This window comes from Oxyura jamaicensis, chromosome 7, assembly GCF_011077185.1.
Source record: "Oxyura jamaicensis isolate SHBP4307 breed ruddy duck chromosome 7, BPBGC_Ojam_1.0, whole genome shotgun sequence".
Taxonomy (NCBI): domain Eukaryota; kingdom Metazoa; phylum Chordata; class Aves; order Anseriformes; family Anatidae; genus Oxyura; species Oxyura jamaicensis.
The window spans coordinates 33,520,362-33,539,415 of record NC_048899.1 but is presented as its reverse complement, the minus strand read 5'-3'; the positions used below and the strand labels follow the sequence as shown (position 1 = coordinate 33,539,415).

At 43.2% G+C, this 19,054-nt stretch overlaps 1 protein-coding gene across 3 annotated transcripts in view; it reads right to left on the bottom strand.

The window, feature by feature from the left end:
- Window positions 1-19,054, bottom strand: part of THSD7B (thrombospondin type 1 domain containing 7B) — a 309,975-nt gene that overhangs the window by 38,201 nt on the left and 252,720 nt on the right. The window contains exon 17 of one of the 3 annotated variants that reach the window (XM_035331981.1): window positions 5,024-5,029. The exons of the other annotated variants lie outside the window; for them this stretch is intronic. Within the exon in view, the coding sequence (XP_035187872.1) occupies window positions 5,024-5,029 (6 nt within the window). The remainder of the gene's footprint in view (window positions 1-5,023; window positions 5,030-19,054) is intronic. 3 annotated transcript variants of the gene reach the window in all.

Genomic DNA, 19,054 nt, shown 5'->3' with positions numbered 1-19,054 from the left:
CATAGATATTAAAAACACTCCTAGTGAGACTTGCCAGCAATTTGCCCACTTCTACTACCTTTTGCACACCCACTTGTATATTTCCCACATACCCAGACTTCAAGAGGTGGCAGCAGTGGGATGGCACCGTGCACAAATGGCTCCCTCCTCCACTTACGGCCACGACTTCCCAAAACCTGGACTGCAGCCAGCGCTTCTCCTGCAAGAAGCCTGACACGAATGGACCCGGAGCGCAGTGGGGAATACAGCTGCAGAGATGCCCGTCCACTGCAATTACCTGCACATCTGACTTCTATGTTGCCTCCATCTACTTCATCCAATTCTCTTTTTTTTTTTTTTTTTTTGGTGGAGAGGTGTTATTCTGCCCATACGTTAATTGAATAGTTTTTGTAATGCTGGAGCATAGCCTTCATGTTCCATTTAATCCAAAACAGGTATTTTCTAATAATAAATTAATTTTACTTGATTCTTTAAAACTGAATTCAAAATGGAGTACATACTTTGCTAATTACTTAAGTGCATGTCTGATTTGGCAGGTCTAAGCACTCATTTAAGAGCTTTACTTAATTAACTGTATGTCGGAAGGACGAGTACTTGCACATTAACAAATGCTACATCACAGAAATGACCTCATTAAAATTTCAACATTAAATAGATCTCTTTAAAATAAAATTGATTTTATTTCATGCTGGTTTATATATTGATCACAATCGTTAGAAATATGTTAACTGCTCATCAGTACTACAACTGATTTAATAAGTAGCTTTTAAGCAATTTGGATTTTGCAAAGCAGCTGTTGCAGGGACAAAACTTTTCTTTAGGTGTTTGGACTCTGCAAATAGTTAAAAGGTTTGGTTTGGGAATGACTTACACCAGAAAAGTTTGAACAGATCAGAGAAGACTTCAGAAAGGACTGGCACTCCTGAAGTTTTATGCCTGTAGCAGATTATATAAATGCACAAATAAATGTTTGTGATATAAATTCGGCACTTTCAGTTTTCATTTACACACAAACCAAAGGGGTTATTTTTGACCTCCTTTGTGGTAAGGAAGAAAAGGAAATCAATTAGAACTGCCATAAGGTTGTAAAAAGCCCTCACTGGTGTTGAACCAAGTTTAATGAAAAACTAGAACTGGCGAAAACTTTGTGGCTGACAAAAGGATGGGATCGATTTTATTCTAATGTCTAAGTCCAAAATACGTATTGTGAGTCAGGGCTATAACTCCGCATAGACAGAAAGAAATATCCACTCCCAGGCTCTGCCCTGCAGGCAGTTTGGAAGCCCCTACAGTACGAGACACCTCAACGTTACTCTAAGTGACTGGCCACGGTGACAGCCTTCAGAAACACTGCCAAAAAGTGATAGGTTTTCAGCAAGTAGGAAGGGTAAAATACAAATTATGAATCCTCTGAAGTTTCCCCTGCTTTGATTATCTATTTATAACCCAATCCTCAAAACAGCTCCACTTTAATCCGAATTTACACATGAGAAAGCTGAGGGTGAAGAATTAAGTGATTTATTAGAGGCTGGAGAGGGAGCCCTCAAGGAGCAGGGGACTGTAGCTGGAAATGCCCTATTTCTCGCACTAACTGGATGACATCTCGGCTTAAAATCAGATACTGAACAGTTGAGATAAAGACATTTCAGGATGGAGCCATCAGAAAAAGAAGCAGTGCAAAATTCTGGCTGTGAAATGAGGAAAAAGAAAAGAGGAAAAAATAGGAAAGCAGCAGAACATTTTTGCAGTAAAGACATCTGGATGGTCCACATTCCCTCACCATGGCCTGTAGATGCTTTTAGACATACCTAGACTTTTGTTGGACTTCTTTAGAAATGCTGGTTTCCTAGTAAATCCCTTATTTTTTTCTAATGAATGATTAAATATGCAAAGACAGACATCACTGTATTTCAAATTCCTAAGTGCAATGAATGGAAAATGTCTTGTTTAAAAAGTTAATTGAAGTGAGCTCTGCTGAACCACAGTCATTACAGCTAATACTTATGGAACTAACACGTTGCTCAGCAAGATTTATTAATTCATATTTACTCTTACTAAGTGTTTTTATTTTCTGTAAAATTCATGCAGACTCTGTTGTAATATGGTGAAGCATGAGTGCTCCTTCCTGGAGATTAAAGCAAGAAGTTGGTGTAATTAAAGGTGAGAAAATATGGGAGAAAACACTGTGCAAGTGGCTGTCCATTTCAACAAATCCCAGTCCTCTGAGTGGCAACAGCGGCAGAAATGTGGAGGCTCCCAGGTGCTGCCAGCCCAGTGGGAAGGAGCAGCTCCCAGCCCCAAGCTGCCTCCCAGCCGCCTGAGATGCCAGCTGAGCCCCTCCTCGCCCAGTGCTGGCAGGTCTGAACACACGGCTGTTGGTATTTGCTGGGTGACTCGGTAGGCAGAGAGCGGGAGGATGGACACACAGCACCAAGGCTCCAGGTTTTCCTGTGCCTGCAGTCCTCAGGCTCTGGGGATCAGAGCACAGCACGGAGCGCGACCGTGCAGGTGTCTCGCAGACACGGGACAGCGTACTTCTACCCAAAATACTCAGGCAAGACAATTTAGTCTCGGAATGACACCAAAAAATTGAGATGTTACAGGGCGGGGGGCATGTGCTAATAACATTACAAATGGCCAGTTCCTGTGGCTTTGCTTTTTATTTTAATTATATTGCTCCAATATTGAGAGAATACTGAATCTTGACAAGATATTAACATCAACGTTTTACTACGTTGTCAAACACAGGGGTCTAAACCAAGGCGGAAACTCGTTAGGAAGAGTGGTGCTGCATTTTTTTGCTGATTCCAGAAGCTGTGGGTATTGCAGCTTCTGCTGTCTCCCTGTCACAAAGCAAGGCAAGCATGGCAAATTTAAGTAGGTATAAATAAATCAATGTCCTGTGTTTTTTGAAACAGCACATTCTGCTGAAGCCGAAGGATAGTTTCAGGGGTAACAAACGAATGTGGCACATCTCTGGTTGAATCTGTAATGCAGTAATAATGTTGGATCCAATTTTAAAGAGAGGAAAAGGGAAAAAAGCTGATTGATGCAGAACAACAGCGAAGCCCCTTTTTACTAAATGAGAACAATCAGATAAGATGAAGACAGATTGCAACACCAACCTGAGCCTTTGTAGATGTCCATGTTAGCAGGGCATGACAAGCAGAAAGGAAAGAAAATTATATATTCATTAGTTGAGCTGCTGTATGATAATATTGAGAAGAATAAAAAAAAAAAGGCAGAAAATCTGCTTAAAATAAAATTGCTACAATGTAAGGTTGCATTCAATTCTTTGATTTCCCCATCTTTCAGAAAAAAAAATAATAAATCCCTCAAGTAGAAATCAGGCGTTTATTTGTGAGTGAACGAAAAGCATGACTGTGCTGAAGAATGAAGCAGAGTTCATTCAGCTTCACCCAGCAATCCTCTGGATTTCCTGCGAGTGTCTCAAGATCAAAGCCTTAGGAGGAAAAAAAATAAATCTATGAAGCTTAACTTGAAATCTGGTAAGAAACCCCACAACTACAAACTATCAGTCACAGCAGACATTAAAGGCTTTCAGACAGTTAAATCTTAATTGGGTGGCACTGTCTTTTGTGAAAGCTGTGGATCTGAAGCCCATGCAGAGGAGCCCAGGTGCCTGGAGCGGGTTGGGATTTGGGGAAATGGGAGCGATGCGCCCGTGGTCCTGAGCCACCAGGCAGCACCACACTGTGTCTGCAGTGCCACCGCAAACAGCCCTCCTGCAGGTCAGCCCCTGCCCCCGAGGGGCACGAGCGAGTGATTACCAGATCGAAAAGCCGAGTCATCTGTCACGAGAAATGAAATAAATGCCAGTCCTAAACACAAACAGTCCCAAAGAAGCACTTTCTTCATAGGCATTCGTACAATAGGCAATTTAAAGAAAAGACCATCAGAGCTTACTGCTAAGTTAAAAATGATGCCTCAGGGACAAAGTTTCAGCCGCGGACTTTCTTTTACAAGAGATTTTAAATCATTTCAAGGTCTAAAAACTTCAAATTGGTATTTTACCAGTTTATTTTCATGTCTTAAGCAAGACTGAATTAGCGTTGCAAAGCAGTCACTTGTCCTTACACCGGACTGACACAAGTTTTACCCAGGAGATTTAAAACTGCTTAGCTGAAAAGAACAAAGTGATTGATAGCACTATAGGCAAGAGGCAGAAGAGATGGGGAAGTGTCAGACGGTTGAAAGCTAGTTGTTTTCTGAAACACTTCCATGCGGCCACACCACAGGCACGAAGTGGAGACGACCGGGGCATCCTGCATGGCTTCAGGGTCCTGCCCGAGCTGGAGCAGAAATGCAAAGCAGCTCGTAACCCTACTGCTTCATTAGGATCCGCCTGTCGCTCTCTCCCCAGTCCACTCAGCAGCAGGTCTGATTGCTCCTCATCAGCATCGAGACAGAGACAGAAAGTGATGCTCGGAGGGAGGGCAGGAGGGATGCCGGTCGATGCCTGATGGATCCCAGGGCTTCAGATCGCTCACAGCCTGATTAGTAACGGGGGCTGGAAATTTCCCCTCAGAAGAGCAAGTTACTCCAGGAGCCACAATACGTGACAGCCTGTTGCATAGCATATTTATGGTAGCTGTCTCGCTGCCAAGACAGGCAGATGTTAGTACCGTGTTCAGACGCAGCATTAACTCGAGCAATTTGCTGTGTGTAATTACAGGTGGTACAGCCCTCCTGGCACTGCTGCTGAGAGGCCACCCCCGTGACAAGCTCCTGAACTCAGGGCTCTGCAGAGATTTGAAGGCAGCTACAGTCACAACACCGCAGACTTAGAAATCCTGAAATTGTTATGATCTGACAGGGTTTGAGGGTTTTGTTGTGTGTTTTTTTTTTGGTTTGGAGGATTTCTTATTTTTTATTTTTTTTGATGTTTCTTATAGGCAGACTCAGACGGAGAAGACTTAGGCACAGAAGAGCCCGGTTTTATTTACAAAATGCATGCATGCTAGAATAGCAAAGTGCTGCAGAGTGGAAACCATGCATCCACCTGAGCCTGCTCCCCGGTGAGCACATTCATAATTAATAAACTAAAGGTTCCCTTGAGCCAAAAGCTAAATTCTACCCAACCTTCTTCAGACACCAGAGTGCATGCGTCCTGTCCCCAGAGCCAAAAGACAGCAGTGAAGTGCTTGCTAGCCACTGCCTTGCAGGGTAATGAGTGTCCCTCTAGTTCTTGGTAACTTTCTGCAGGATTTCCATCCCTTTCTTTCAGATCAGGGAATCTATACATTTTCAGATGCTGACATTTCTATCGTTGGCCTTTATTTTGAGGTTAAGTGCTTTACAAGGACCTATACAAATCCAGATGAATCAATGGAAAGTCTTCTGCTGAATTCCACTGCTCCACAGGTCATGCTGTGGCATGCAAGGAACATCTGGACATTTATAGGTACCCCAGTACCACATTTAGAAAGAATATATATATATATCAATCATTTTATATATATTGATAGATATATATATCAATTTTTGATAGAGTACCTACTTAGCATGTACATCGGTGACGCCTATCTATAGTGCTGGATAACGAGAAGCTATATTAAGGCAAACAATCAAACAAAAACCAAGCAGACATTTTTGGAATAAATCTGACCGGGAACAACAGCAGAACTCCAAATCCATATACACCCATGCTGCACAGACATTAGCATCTAGCACATATTTCTTTCCTTTAGCCTTGTTTTTAAGGACCTTAGTAGTCCAGAAAAGACGACTCCCATTTTGTTCACGTACTGGGGGTAATGTACCCAGTAAGAATTGCCACCAGTGCCCCCTGCTCTGCAGCACCGTGGCGTGTCAGGGCACGAGCGATGCTGCAGCTCCCCCACCTCTGCTATTCCCCACGGCACAACCTTCATGCATTCATGAGTCTGGAAATAACGGAGTGAAAAAGGCTGTTCCCCAAAACAGCAAGTAAAAGGAGAAAGTTGAAGTTGCATAGTCAAGACTACGCAACATGGCTGTGCTTCGCGGTGTCTCGTACATACAAACCACTCTACCTACAACCATTTAGAGAATTAAATAATGCATCAGAATTAATAGTATGTGGTATAAGTTAGAGGAAACAGTAGTTTTGAGACCATGCAAAGGGTCTAAAGGAAAATATTTGCTCAGCCCTTAGCAGAGGGTGAGAGAAACTGAAGTTGAATGGTAGATCTGAAAGGATCTGAAGGGTCAAAAAAGAGGAAACACTATTAACTGTGGCAGGAACTACACAGAAAAAGTCCAGCCCTAAAAACGGTCAATTTACAACAGAGGAAATGGTAGGAAATGAAGGATCACCCAGCAGGTGAAGGGTAGGAAAGGTGAGACACTTTTTATGATGGGCACTGGCTCGGAAAGTTTGGCCAACAAGGAGAGCAAGAGAGTCCTGAAGCAGTTTCTGGATCACTGGGGTTATTTAGGAATGATGGGGAGATGATTGCACAGGATTCTTCAGAAGATGCAATGAGAGAAAGCTGGAGGAGGAAAGGGGGGAAATCAGTGAATTGCATAGCAGCCAGCCAAACTTTTACTCTTGGAAACATATTTTCATACAGACATTATATATAAGCAGCAGAAAATAACAAGGAGACGAGCAGCAGGCAGCATGGGTTTGTGAAGAAGAAACTGTGTGAAATCATTCTGATGTTCTTCTGCAGCAGGGTAACAGATGCTGGGGATAGGGATGAAATGGCAGAAATTAAGGTGACTTCAGTGAATCTTTTGACACTATCTCCTAGGCTAAGGAAATATGGTCTGGATGAATCTAGTACTTGCTAAGTGCAAAATATGTTGGAAAATCATGTTCAGAATAGTTAGTAGTGAAAAACAGGCAGGAAATCTCATGCATGGCTCCGCAGAGCTTTATGTTCTCTATCCAATCGTACTTGGTGTTTTCATTAATTTGGGGCTGATGGACTGAAAATGATTCCTACTTATTCTGCAGGTGCTGCTGAGGTGAGAGGAACAGCAAGGCAATGCAGAGAGGAAGAGAATTCAAAATGGGCTTTGTGAATTGGAGAAATGTACTGAAAGATCAGGCTGATGGAGAGCTACAGAACTAAGCTTATGCTGGACGGAGTACTCAACAGCACAAACACGGGATGGGAGAAAAACAGCCTCTGCAAGGGATCCATAACTTGTAAAGACCCATAAAGAGAATGTAGTTCACTAACACTGCAAAAATAAATAAATAAATAAATAAATAAAATGAAAAGTAGTTTGTAAAACCCTGAAGTTCCACTTCAGCTACTGCATGGATTCAGCTCATGAACCATGTCCAGATGTGTACACCCAACTTTAATAAAAATGTGAAGGATTTGAAACAACTGATAGCCAGCAGATGACACTGAGACTAATAATACCAGAATCATATTGTCGCCACGAGCTGTGGAATTCCTGCTGTTGCTTATAGGTAAGTAGTTAAAGCAGCAGTGTAATTTGGGACCATCTATTGTCTAGTGCCAGGAAAGCATGGTATCAGTGTCAGATAAAACAGCGATGCTGTGTCACACAAAGAAATGACTCTTCTGTATCACACCAGATGCAGAGCAGCAGAATGACACCTGAGATAGCTTTAAAGAGATCCAGCAGCTTAAAACCGCCTATCGATGGATTCTCTGCTGGATAATTCACTGTTGCCTTGAATAAATCACAGATGGCCAGACTGCATTTTGGAAACCAGGGACTCTTATACCTCATGTAAAAATAGAGCAATGGAATTACCATTATATTAAATATTTAACAGCACTGTTATAACACTGGCTACAGTTCTAGATCCTTGTAAAAGCAACAATGATAACGACAGAGTGGTTAAAGAAAACCCAGAAAAATAATTCAAAGTCTGAAAAACTCACCTTGCAGTAACAAACTAAAGAAACCCACCTGTTTGTTTCAGGTGAGAGGTAGTGAAAAGGAGCCTTGGTCACTTTGGGGAATATACAGAGAGGATTTCTCTTAGAAGAGGATTTTTAAAGCTAGTAGATAAATGTCCCAAAGGCTGAGCGCCGCACTTAGACAAATCCATTTTCAAGTTATGAAAAAGAGGACCTTTTTAAGTATGAAGGAAATTAATTACTGGATCAGCTTATCCAAGGAAAACTCTCCTTGAACTGAAGTGTGAGCCAAGGTTGGGGTGCATTTCTACAAACCTGCTCCAACTCAACAGGTAAGCAAGGATCTGCCTACAAAGTCAGTAGCTTGTGCTATAAAAGAGGTCTGAACAGCCCATCATCATCATGGGCTACTTCTAGCCTTAGTATCTCTGAATGAAGAACTCCATAGAAAACTTCTAAATCATGTATTAATCGTTGAGTGCCATGTTTATTAACCCATACTACATACTTACAATATAAACCGAACATTGAAGTTGAAGGGAGGATTGATGCCTGTGTGAATTTTACATGCCTTTTGAGAGGCTGTCAAAAAAAATGTTCTACATTACAGATCAGAAGCTCACTGGAGTTCAGAGAGTCCACGTATCATCCCGTAAGCACTGATCCCACAAAGACAACAATATTTTCTTTCCTGCGTTAGCTCCAGCTACTAAATTGTAACCAAGACAGGAGCTGGAATTGAACAAAGGGAATAAACTTTTTAACTAGGTCATGACGGTGCCAGCAGCAGGCAGGATGGAGAAGGAAAACAGGAAAGCAATTATTAAAGCAAACACTCCCTTGGCTGTGCATGTTCATGAATGAGTTCTGCCATTTCTGACCTGTAACTCTGGAGGGGATAAAGTGGATGGCATCCTTGGACATGCAAGTGGGGCTTCTGGCCCATGGTAGGGGCTTCTAAGTCCTGGCTTTGCCTCAGGCTGAGCCAACTGCTCCTGCTGGCTTTTATCATCACCCCCACCACCCTCCTTTCACAAGGCATCCCTGCCCCTCCTGCACTGGCACATGTGTGGGTACCCGTCTGTACGTGTGGAAGTCACTGAGGATAAGCATGAGTTAATTGATAGGAAAATAAAGGGAGAGGAAAACAAAGAACAACTGTAACTGCATGTGGGAAAAGAAGGGCGAGCAATCACTGTACAGAAACGCAAGTCAAAGAAATCCAGGAAAAAAAGGAGAAATGCGGTAACGAGGAACCATGGCAGTGACACGGAAAGGGGTGAAGGCAACTCAAAGACTGACAAAGAGAAATGCTTGTGGAAAAGGCTCGCTGTGTTTCACAAACACTTGACAAAGCACAACACAAAGCAAATATGGATGAGGCAGGACAGAGGCACGCCATGAGGCAACGCCGGGGTTACTTCGCCATAGAAAACCGACGGAGCCCCACTGGGCTCCACACTTCAGCTGCTTCTTTGTGCTTCGGTAAGTCCTGTAACAGCTTCTGGTTGCATCAGACACATGAAACACATCAGAACCATAAAATAAGCAATATTAAAAAGGCTAACGTTTTTACCCCTACCAACTGCTAGTCTAATATTGACATTAGCATCATCTTTTGCTCTGTGAACAACGGGCAACTCTCCCACGGTTATATTAAGCTTATTTTGCAAAGTCATTTTTGGGAATCCTGCCGCGCAGGCGTTGAGGCCAGGCTCCCTCAGATTTATCTGCCAGCCTCTCCTGCAGCTCAGCATCACACCGACGAAGGGCCGGGCACAAACGTTTCTGTGGCTGCTCTTGGCCTGCCCGAGCCGCCAGACTGCCTGCACACAAACCTCCCCTCCCAGCGCATCCCGAGTCGGGAAACAATCCACATCTCATTGCGCCTTTTCATTTAGGCTGACAAATAACATAGGGATGAACACTAGACAGCAAGGGAAGTAACTGCTCACTCAAAGTTGCATTTAAAAATACTTACGCGTGGCATTAAATTCCTCTCGGTGTTTATCATACAGACACCAGACAGTTTGCAAATGACATTTTTAATGGCCACACGTTGACAGGGCTAGGCTGAGAAGGACAGACACACACCACATTGTTTCAGATGGGTACAGAAAAATACACCCTGGGTATAGATCACTGAAAAAGCCACCGCATTTGGCATAAAAAACATTTTTTTTGTTGTTGTTTTTGTTTTTTTTTAAATATTTCAAATGGCGTAACAAAATAATCAAGCTACCTTCTGTTACTTTCTATTCTATCAACAAAAATTATCAGAGAGGAAAAGTGCCAAACAAATTCCCTCCTGAGCACCACGGAGATGAAGAAAACCAATCAACTGAGTAACTGATATTTGTGCTTGTGTGTATCTAGACATGGAAACATTTTTCTTAATAAAACCAAAGGACATTACAATTTGAAGGCAAATACAAGCCCGAGGTGATGTGTTTTCCCTGTTAAGTACTGTGAATAATGCTGCTCAAGGACAGCAGCTGACTTTCTAGCTCAGGCAAACACCGAGCACTGGTGAAGCCGAACCAACCCAGAGGCACTGCAGCGAAGGCAGGGGCCGAGCCAGACCTCTGCTGACCGCTCCTACGGGAGCCTGAGCACAGCAGCCAGGCAAGCACGGGACCGCAACACCGTGTTTAGGCAAGGGCACCTCCTTTCATCTGGAAGAGATGCTTTCACGCTTGCAAAAAATTACAGTTTTAGGTTTTTTGCACTCCCAACAGCAGCAAGACAGGTCACTGGTGGGAGGACTGGGGCAGAGAAAATTTCAATACCGATTATTTTAACGGCTGTGCTTTTAAGACCCCCTGACGATGAGGGCAGATGTCACGGTGGGTAAAATAACCTTCTCCTTGGGGAAGAATTAAGGGAGGCTTAAAGAAAATGAGGTTAGGTACTGCGGGAAGACCCCAGTGGTCTCCAGCAAAGGTGTGCGCACTAGGAGCTCTAAAATAGGGAAAACAAACCAGGATACAATAAGATAAGCTTATCTTTGCTGTGTGCCATAATACTAGCAGCCAGACTTCCTTATAGCACATCTACTTATAACTGACATTTTTAACAATTCTAATGATAAGAATGCATGGTTTTGCTGGGAACTAGCCTCCTCAGGCTGAATGCTGAGTTTATCTTTCTTATTTTTCCCAAAGCAATTTGATACTAAGCTTTCAGACTTCACTCTGCAGCGTTGTCTCTTTTGGATTGCTTCCTTTCCAAAGCCCTGTTTACATCTGCTCTGGGTGCAGCCGTCTCCGCAGCGAGCACTCGGGGCCAGCAAAGGCAGCCAGGGGAAGCGCTGGACAGGTGGGGTGGGCTCTGTGGGCTCAGCCGGAGAAGGCAGCACAGCTGCTCGTTCACACCTCACACCACCAGGAGGGCTTCTCCAGTACCACCTCATTTCATCTCCACAGATGACATGGCACTACACCACCACCAGATCAGCTTGTCCAGCGCTAGCTGGGGCCTCCCTGCAGGATGCTGCACCGCAGCGCACCGAGGCAGCAGCAGCAGGTAGGAGCAGACATCTTCAGGCAGACCACGTTCTCCATCAGGCTGGGATGGCAGCAAAGACACGAGCGCTCATCTGACACGGCAGGAATAATGGGGCCATTCCCACAAGCGCTTTGTACCACGCACGCAGCCATTCCTCTTCTCCATAGCCTCGCTCCATCAGCAGAATTACACGCAGAAGTGATCCACGCCCGGCCTCGGAGAGGACCTAACGAACGCGAGACACTCCTAAAGGAAGAATTAGTTTACACCCATTCCAATCACTCTTTCAGTCTGAAAAGGGCATTGTTGTACAGGTTGATTAGCTACGGAGATTTTTCCTTACAGTCAGCCTGCATCTCCACTCCGTTAATTCCACCCCATTACCCCTAGCTGCACCCCTGGGCCCCATGCTGCATAACCGCTGTCCTTCTTTGATATTTACTCCCTCTCTGTGTTCGTGAACTGTTATGAACCTGCAGACACCACTTAGCCACAGCAGCCTTTCCACGCCAGTACTTACCTCCTTCCTCTCCCCATCAGGGGGCCCAGAGCAGCTGGATGAGGTGGTTGGCATTAAATACAGCACTAATTCACATCAAAAGCAGCCTGGGTAGCACAGATAGGCTGTATAACCTCACTGCACTCGAGCCCTCGGAGTCTCTAACATAAGGACACACAAGTTTATCCAGACTTTGATGGAAAATGGGTGCCTATCATTCAAAACATCACATTGCTTGCTCTCCCCTGGCTTCTTGGCCCTTTTACCATACTCCTCCCATGCATTAAAGGGAAGGCAAGCTCTCTGTGTTTATTGCACAATTCAGTTTTATATCAGAATATTTAATTGGCTTATGCTTAACTCTGCTGCCTTAGCAAAGAGCCATTGAACCGAGTCTTTTGGGATTCAGTTCAGTACTTTCCCTTAGCCAGGATACACTGGCTCCTAGGACATTCCCCACTGCTTTCATCTCGCTACAGCTCCTCAGAGCTGAGACAACAGCGACAAAGCTGGCAATATGAAATCTCTACATTTTCCCAACAAATGGGAACCGTGTATCTCAATGTTGTATAACTGTTTTTTATTCTTCTCTGAGATAAATATAAGAAGATTAGACTGGGCAGCTTCTCTCAGGTTCCTGCAGATTACCACCTGCAACATAACTGCCACCTTGTACATGTCCCTTATCTCCCTCCAACACTTCCCGTCTTTGAATGTTTCTGATTGTATGATACAGCCTGAAAAATAGCCCAGGTCACCCTATTTATTTTGCTCTTTCTCAAAATTGCACTCATTCTTTTAATTCACCCATTCCTTCTTCAATACACCGTTTGGCACAATCACATGAAAGTATGTTTTGCTGTTGGTGTTGATGTTTATGGGCTGCTTTTCCTGAACCACTTGGTGCATCAGCTGGATCCTCTGCCACAGGGATTCACAGTGGGGATTTCAGAAACCTGGAGGCAGGAAAACTGCCAAAGTTCCCTGGAAGTCAGAAGAAACACAGGGACAAACCTCTATTGCCTGAACGAGCTCTCCTTTTGGCTGCAGTACAGTTCAAGGTAGAGACATAATTATTTAACGTGTACATTAAGAACAACGGGAGGCTAAAATGCAACCCAGAAACTTTTATCATACTTTCAGATGGGACTAAGCAGTGGGTACCTAAGTGCAACAGGACTGCATCTTACAGGCATGTTTATGCTCACAACTCCTTCAACCTTTCCAGGCCCCCGTATTCTTGTCTGCATCAGGAAGTTGAGTTCTTTGCTTGGTATCTTATTCATGTTAAACCTTTATTCAAAGCCTTGGAGGTGTAGGGCATGGAAGTTCCTGCAGAAGCAGAGATGGCCAGTTCAGCAGGAGGTAATTTCTGAGAGCACATCCAGTAAAGTGGGGCAGGGAAATTATGGCTGTCTCACGACAATGAAAGCCAATGCTGCAGCCTGTTGAGATGCAAGTTACTGGCATGGGGGAGCGTAGCGGTCCGGCATCGATTCACATCCACAGGAAAGGACTGGGAGAGCTCAGTCGCCGATTCAGCCCAGGATCTCTGGGGATCAAGGGTCTTCCTGAATTATTTACTTGGTTTGACAGGTGATCTTTGGTCTTTAGATTATCTGATTCTACTCAGCAACCTCCCATGATATATATATTTTTTTCTTTTTCATCTTTTACCCCACTTTCTCATTGAAACTTAATTTTCTCTCTTCTATCTGTTTTGTTCCAACAGCCATGTACTGAATCTCAGATGGCTGTCCTTTCCTAGAGGAATATATAGCTGTCCATTTTCCCAATAGCAGTATCTAATAAATGCACAGCTTAGAATCACAAACAGTAGAGATAAAGCATTCTTGAACAATGTCGATATAACTTTCCAACTAGTTCAATACGGTATTAGTTTCAGTATAATGAAGTCTTATTTTCAAACAGTTATTTATAGGGTTTTCATCAGGTTACCTGGGATATTATTTCATTGTGCATAGCTCTTTTCTCCTTAATATTCAGCCTAAAACAACACCGATATCAGAGCTAAAAAATGATGGTTAATCTGATGTTTTAAGTGTCAGTACCATTTCCAGAAAGTACACGAGTTAGAGAGGATGAAGCAATCCTTCCAACTTACACCTCAGTATTCGTTCATACAGAGTTTGAAGAGATTCTTGAGGATGACAATTTGTAGCCCTAAGTTCTGATAAATGCAGTTTTGCATCTGGGCAGCCACTCATGACTATTTGGACTCCTTTTTGAATAACTTCAGAAATGACCATGCCCAAGCTAACAGACACCACGCTCTTAGTCACAATAGCTTGCTCCTTGTCATTATTCTGCAGGTGGTTTACAAAAACCCTTTCTTTTCTGAGCTGCAAACAGTGATGCATACAGGTGCACCTACTGCATCCCTCAGGAGAGCAGAGATAAGAGCTGAAGGATGGGGGTCTGTAAACCTCCCATGACTTGGGAGAACCACCCAAGCACATACATAGACGAATGTGGCAAATGTATCCAAAGAGCTATTACTGATTGTAAGCACCCGTCTCCTCATGGAGGTAACATTACATACAGCAAAGACATTGCCTATGTCTGAGTGACTCGGGTTCAAAATGCAAGCCTCACAAAAGACTGAAAGCAACCTAAATAGTGACATGTCATTATGCTCCAAGCGCTGTAACTTCAGAGGCAGAAGAAAAGACAGAGATTCCAAAACCAGCTTGGGGAATAAAATCCACTTTTATCTCAATTTTCTCTGTGGGTTCACAGAGTTATGGAGGAGCTAGTAATTACCAACTCCTACATCATTTGTTTGCAGCTGCTAGCTAACCATCTTGAGAGGACTTCTGCCTGTGCAGCCAAGAGACACCTACCGTAAGTTCCGCTAATTGGTCAGACACAAGAACTGCTGTCAAAAATGTGCTCAGTAGGCATTTTCTTAGAAAATCTATCAGAATGTCAGCCAGAAGTTTAGCCCTCAGAGATTAAAAATAAATAAATAAATAAATAAATAAAACGGGGAAGGCATTTATGACTTTGACAGCACATTACTGGAAAAGTTAAGGAAAGTGATGATGGTATGGGAGAGAGACACAGGAGAACCGATGATTGCTGCAGATCCAGTACAATTATATTGGGGTCAGCCACCAGCGAGCCACCTGTCTGAGACTTAGCATTGCACTAATGGAAGACACTGAATTCCTCTGAATCACTCTGACATATTTTAAGACAGAAGAAAACGGTCAGACTATATTTGGATGCCTCTAGGAGGATTCTTCCCAGAATCCAGTTTATTTCCTCCAGATCTCCTATGAAGAAAGAATTCAGACATGTTCAAACACTTACTACATTTGCAAAGTTTTGTATGTTGCCAATAACCGAGAGCTGCATTTGGGTGTGCAAATTTTTCTGTCACGTGTATGTCCCTGCCAAAAACACTAGAAGCCTCACAGTACAAAAAAATAAAATAAAATGCAGTTATTGTATGTGAAACATTTGGTGAGTAAAGACAGCATTGTACTTGTTCAAAAAAAATCATTTAAATAGCTCAGAAAAAAATGTTTTTGGCCACAGACATGGTCAAACCCTTTAATCTAGTGATCCACACTAGAGGACACATCTTTATGGAACAGATTACTGCATCGCAAATGAGTAATGAACATAAATAAAACAGGTTCATACATTAATGCAAAAATATGGCATTACAGAGATCGATTCACCTCTGCAAAAGAAGGAGCATTCAGTTCTTTCCAAATTCAGTTTAATGCTAAACTGTAATTTAATTTTCCTAAAAATAATGAAGCAAGGAGGAAAAAAAGAAAAAAAGAACAACCTTTACCATATGTTCAGACTCTCCACCTACCTTTTATGTTTCTTCAAGTTTGACACTTTCTTTCACTCTAAAAATGCGTTAATAAGGTCATGGATCACAACAATAAAACAGGTGGTATTGAAACCCTCTAATTTAGACTTCTAGTTACGGCTTGCTGTAGGCATAGGCATCCCACCTCCTTCCATTGGCTATGCCAGGTTGCCAGCCTCCCAGATCTGAAGATTGATGGGAATATCTCCACAGGGTCTGTTTTTCCCCCTCAATTTTCCCCCTCAATTTTCCTGTAGCCTCCAACCTCCCCTAGAGGCTAAGCCATTCTCCCCTTGGCCATGCCTGGCTTTGTAAATGGCACCAAGCAGCAGAACAGTTTTTCTGCACAGAAATTCCCTTCCTTTCCAGGTGGTGCAGTGTTACTAGTCATGCTCAGCACTTTAGCTTCATACATTACGTAGTCCTTTACATTATTGCTGTCAACAATTAGTTCAATGAGGTTGCTTCTGTCAAGACTGGAAAATGCATGCGGAAAGTCACATGGGGAGCAAAATACTCATTTGTTTCCCTTTTTTCCACCTCAGGCTTACCTCAGCAACATACCAGGGAAAGTCAGGAGTTGCTAAACAGCCCCGGTACAGTTAATTACCCGTGGGTACAAACAATATTGCTGCCTGCCCTTTCTATCCTCTCCTTGGTGTTTTCCTACAGGAATAGCCATAGGAGTACCTGCCTATGGTCAATTAGGTGCTTAGTTTTTGTTTAATTCTTGTTTAATTAGTGGCAGCCCTGGGTTCATTCTGAAGGAGTGGGAATCACGCCAGGAAGATAATGAGGTTCATCAATCATCCATATTTAGCTTTATTTATAGTAATATGGTGAAGGAAGCAGAGCAGAAAGAGGGACTGATAGGGGAATGGCCCAGAGAGGGAAAGGACTCTTAGTTCTTGTGGTACATCAATACATGGACAAGATCTGCTAAACCATCAGAAAAAAAATGACACCAAAAGAAAGGACAATAATTATCAATGAACACTTCTACAGATACAGGTGAACAGCAAGATTACAATAGCCTTGGTCAAGCAAGATGCAGGAGGGAATACAAGGAAGAAAATAGAAAGGAAAGATCTTACCAAAAATTGAGTCTCCTGAATTGTTAGACTAACATCAGCTGGCAGCAGTCCCCACAAAGGGGCATCATCTTAAGATGGCGTTTGAGAGGAGGCAAGGTAATGCCTTAAGGAAGCTGGGCGGGACGTTGCACCCACGCATGGAGGCAGCGCGGGACAAGGCACGGTGCAAAGGGAAGTGAGCAGGTGGCTGGGGCTGAGATGAGAGGCAGCACAAGCAGATCCTAGCACAACAGCGGGGGTTTCCACTGGAAGGAGGCAGAGGCGAGGATGAGTTCAATGCGCTGCTGTAGCCAAGCAGAGGCAGAGCTCGTGGGGCTGAGTGGGAGAGCTGTGATTCTTCAGCAAGGCAGTTGTACATGAAAAATTCTCTCAGACAAATTGCCAAACCCCTTGCAGGGAGTTCACAACTCGAAATGCAGAGATGCTTCTCTGTGCCTTACAGCGGTCCTGCAGAGGAGCTGGGGGATTCTCCTTTTCAAGGAAAGGTTTTGAGTTCAAGCTCGTTTGACTCTTACACAGTTTACAAAATCACAATGGAATATTTTTTCCCTGATATGAAGAACATAAAGCAATAGAATTACAAGCTGGGTGAGATGAAAACTAACAACTGCATAGAAATACCAGTTCCTAGGCAGAAGGAGGGAAAAATACACAAACATTGCTTGCTTCTGCCAAGTACCAGCCAAATTTGCAGAGCTGGAGACTGCTCTTTTTATTATTTTATTGTAACTCTATTAGAAAATCATTCCTGACTCCCACAAGTGTGAGATATTGCAGAACTGGATCTAGAATATTTTACTTTTGTGAGAATAACAATTACAAATCTTTGAGGTACTTTGTATGCTGCACAGGTATATTTTGGGTTACAGACTTCTGAATCAGAATTTGTCTTCTGATTTTGATGCTCTAACTCCTGTTTTCTGGTACAAATCCTACTGTACCTTCTACTGCTCTTCCTACTGCAGTTATTGAACTTCTCCTTTAACAATCTCTAGTCTTTCAGCTTTAATTTATTTATGGAAGACTTCTTTTTTAATTAAAGTTCCTAAAACTTGCTGCCAAGGACTTTGAAATTTAAGGATTTGATTTAAGCTACCAGAAAGGCATTGAAGATCATGTCTGGATCCCAGTTTCTTCCTTTCAACACCAAAGGACAATTATATCTCTGTAATAGTTTTGCTGAATATTAAAGGCAGCAATTATTATGGGGCATTTTAACTATCTGAACATTAAAAACTTAAATGCACTAATCATAATTCCTTTGCCATATTAAAACATCACATGAGTGGAACAGGAGCGGCATTAAAGCTAAAGCAATAGTCATTAATCAGCATTTAAAATAAGACTGTTGCCAAATTATCTCCTAGGCTTAATTTTCTTGAGCAGTATCGTCCCACAGAGAGAAGTCTGGAGTGTAACCTGACATATTACTGTTCTGCAAGAGATTATTCCTCCATTGGCAATTGCTCACCTGCATCAGCTGGCCCCCGCAACAGTTCTAGACCTGCTCCTCCAGCTTACAGAGGAGATTTGCAGAGGCACAAATGTCAAATTAAATACCCACCTGCCCTCGGAGCCAGCCCGAGGCTGCTCAGTAACATAGGTAAAACTGAATGAGTTATTTTGTTCTAACTCTACAGGCTGCAAAATTGAATTTGGTGGCAGCAGCAGAGAGACCCAAGAAAGGGCACAGAGGACCAACAGCAGCCAGCAAGAGTTCCAGGAGGTGGGCATGAAAAGAAGGGGAAGATGGGACAGTTGAATTTTAGAGGCCACTGATTTGAGGCAGCTGGAGGAAGGGTGTGTCTATTCTTCCAGGGAATGCCAGTTCTGGCTCCTCACTGAGTCCATCCCGACCTTCATGCAACACCACCTTGGCCCACCATGCTTGAGAGGCTGCTCCCCACCACCTCGGACAGGGAATCCCCAGTGAGTAACCCGGCAAGAAGACACTTAAGTAAAAATTAACAATCTACCCTTCCTAGTAAGAAAAGCTTCATGGAGATTTAGAGGACACATTGACAGGCCTGCAACAGGTTGGGCTTTATTTCAGAATTAATGAGCTAAGTGCCGGTACCACAATTTCCCACCTGCTGGTGATGATGGACTTCTTCCCTCCTGCCTCCTTGCAAACAATTCCATGCAAAGGGATTTCCATCTGCAAAGGCAGAAGGTGTGCATCCCTGCCTGCCAGAGCACACTCCAGCATGGGAACTTAATCATCAGCCACAAGCTGCCTTCCAAAAAT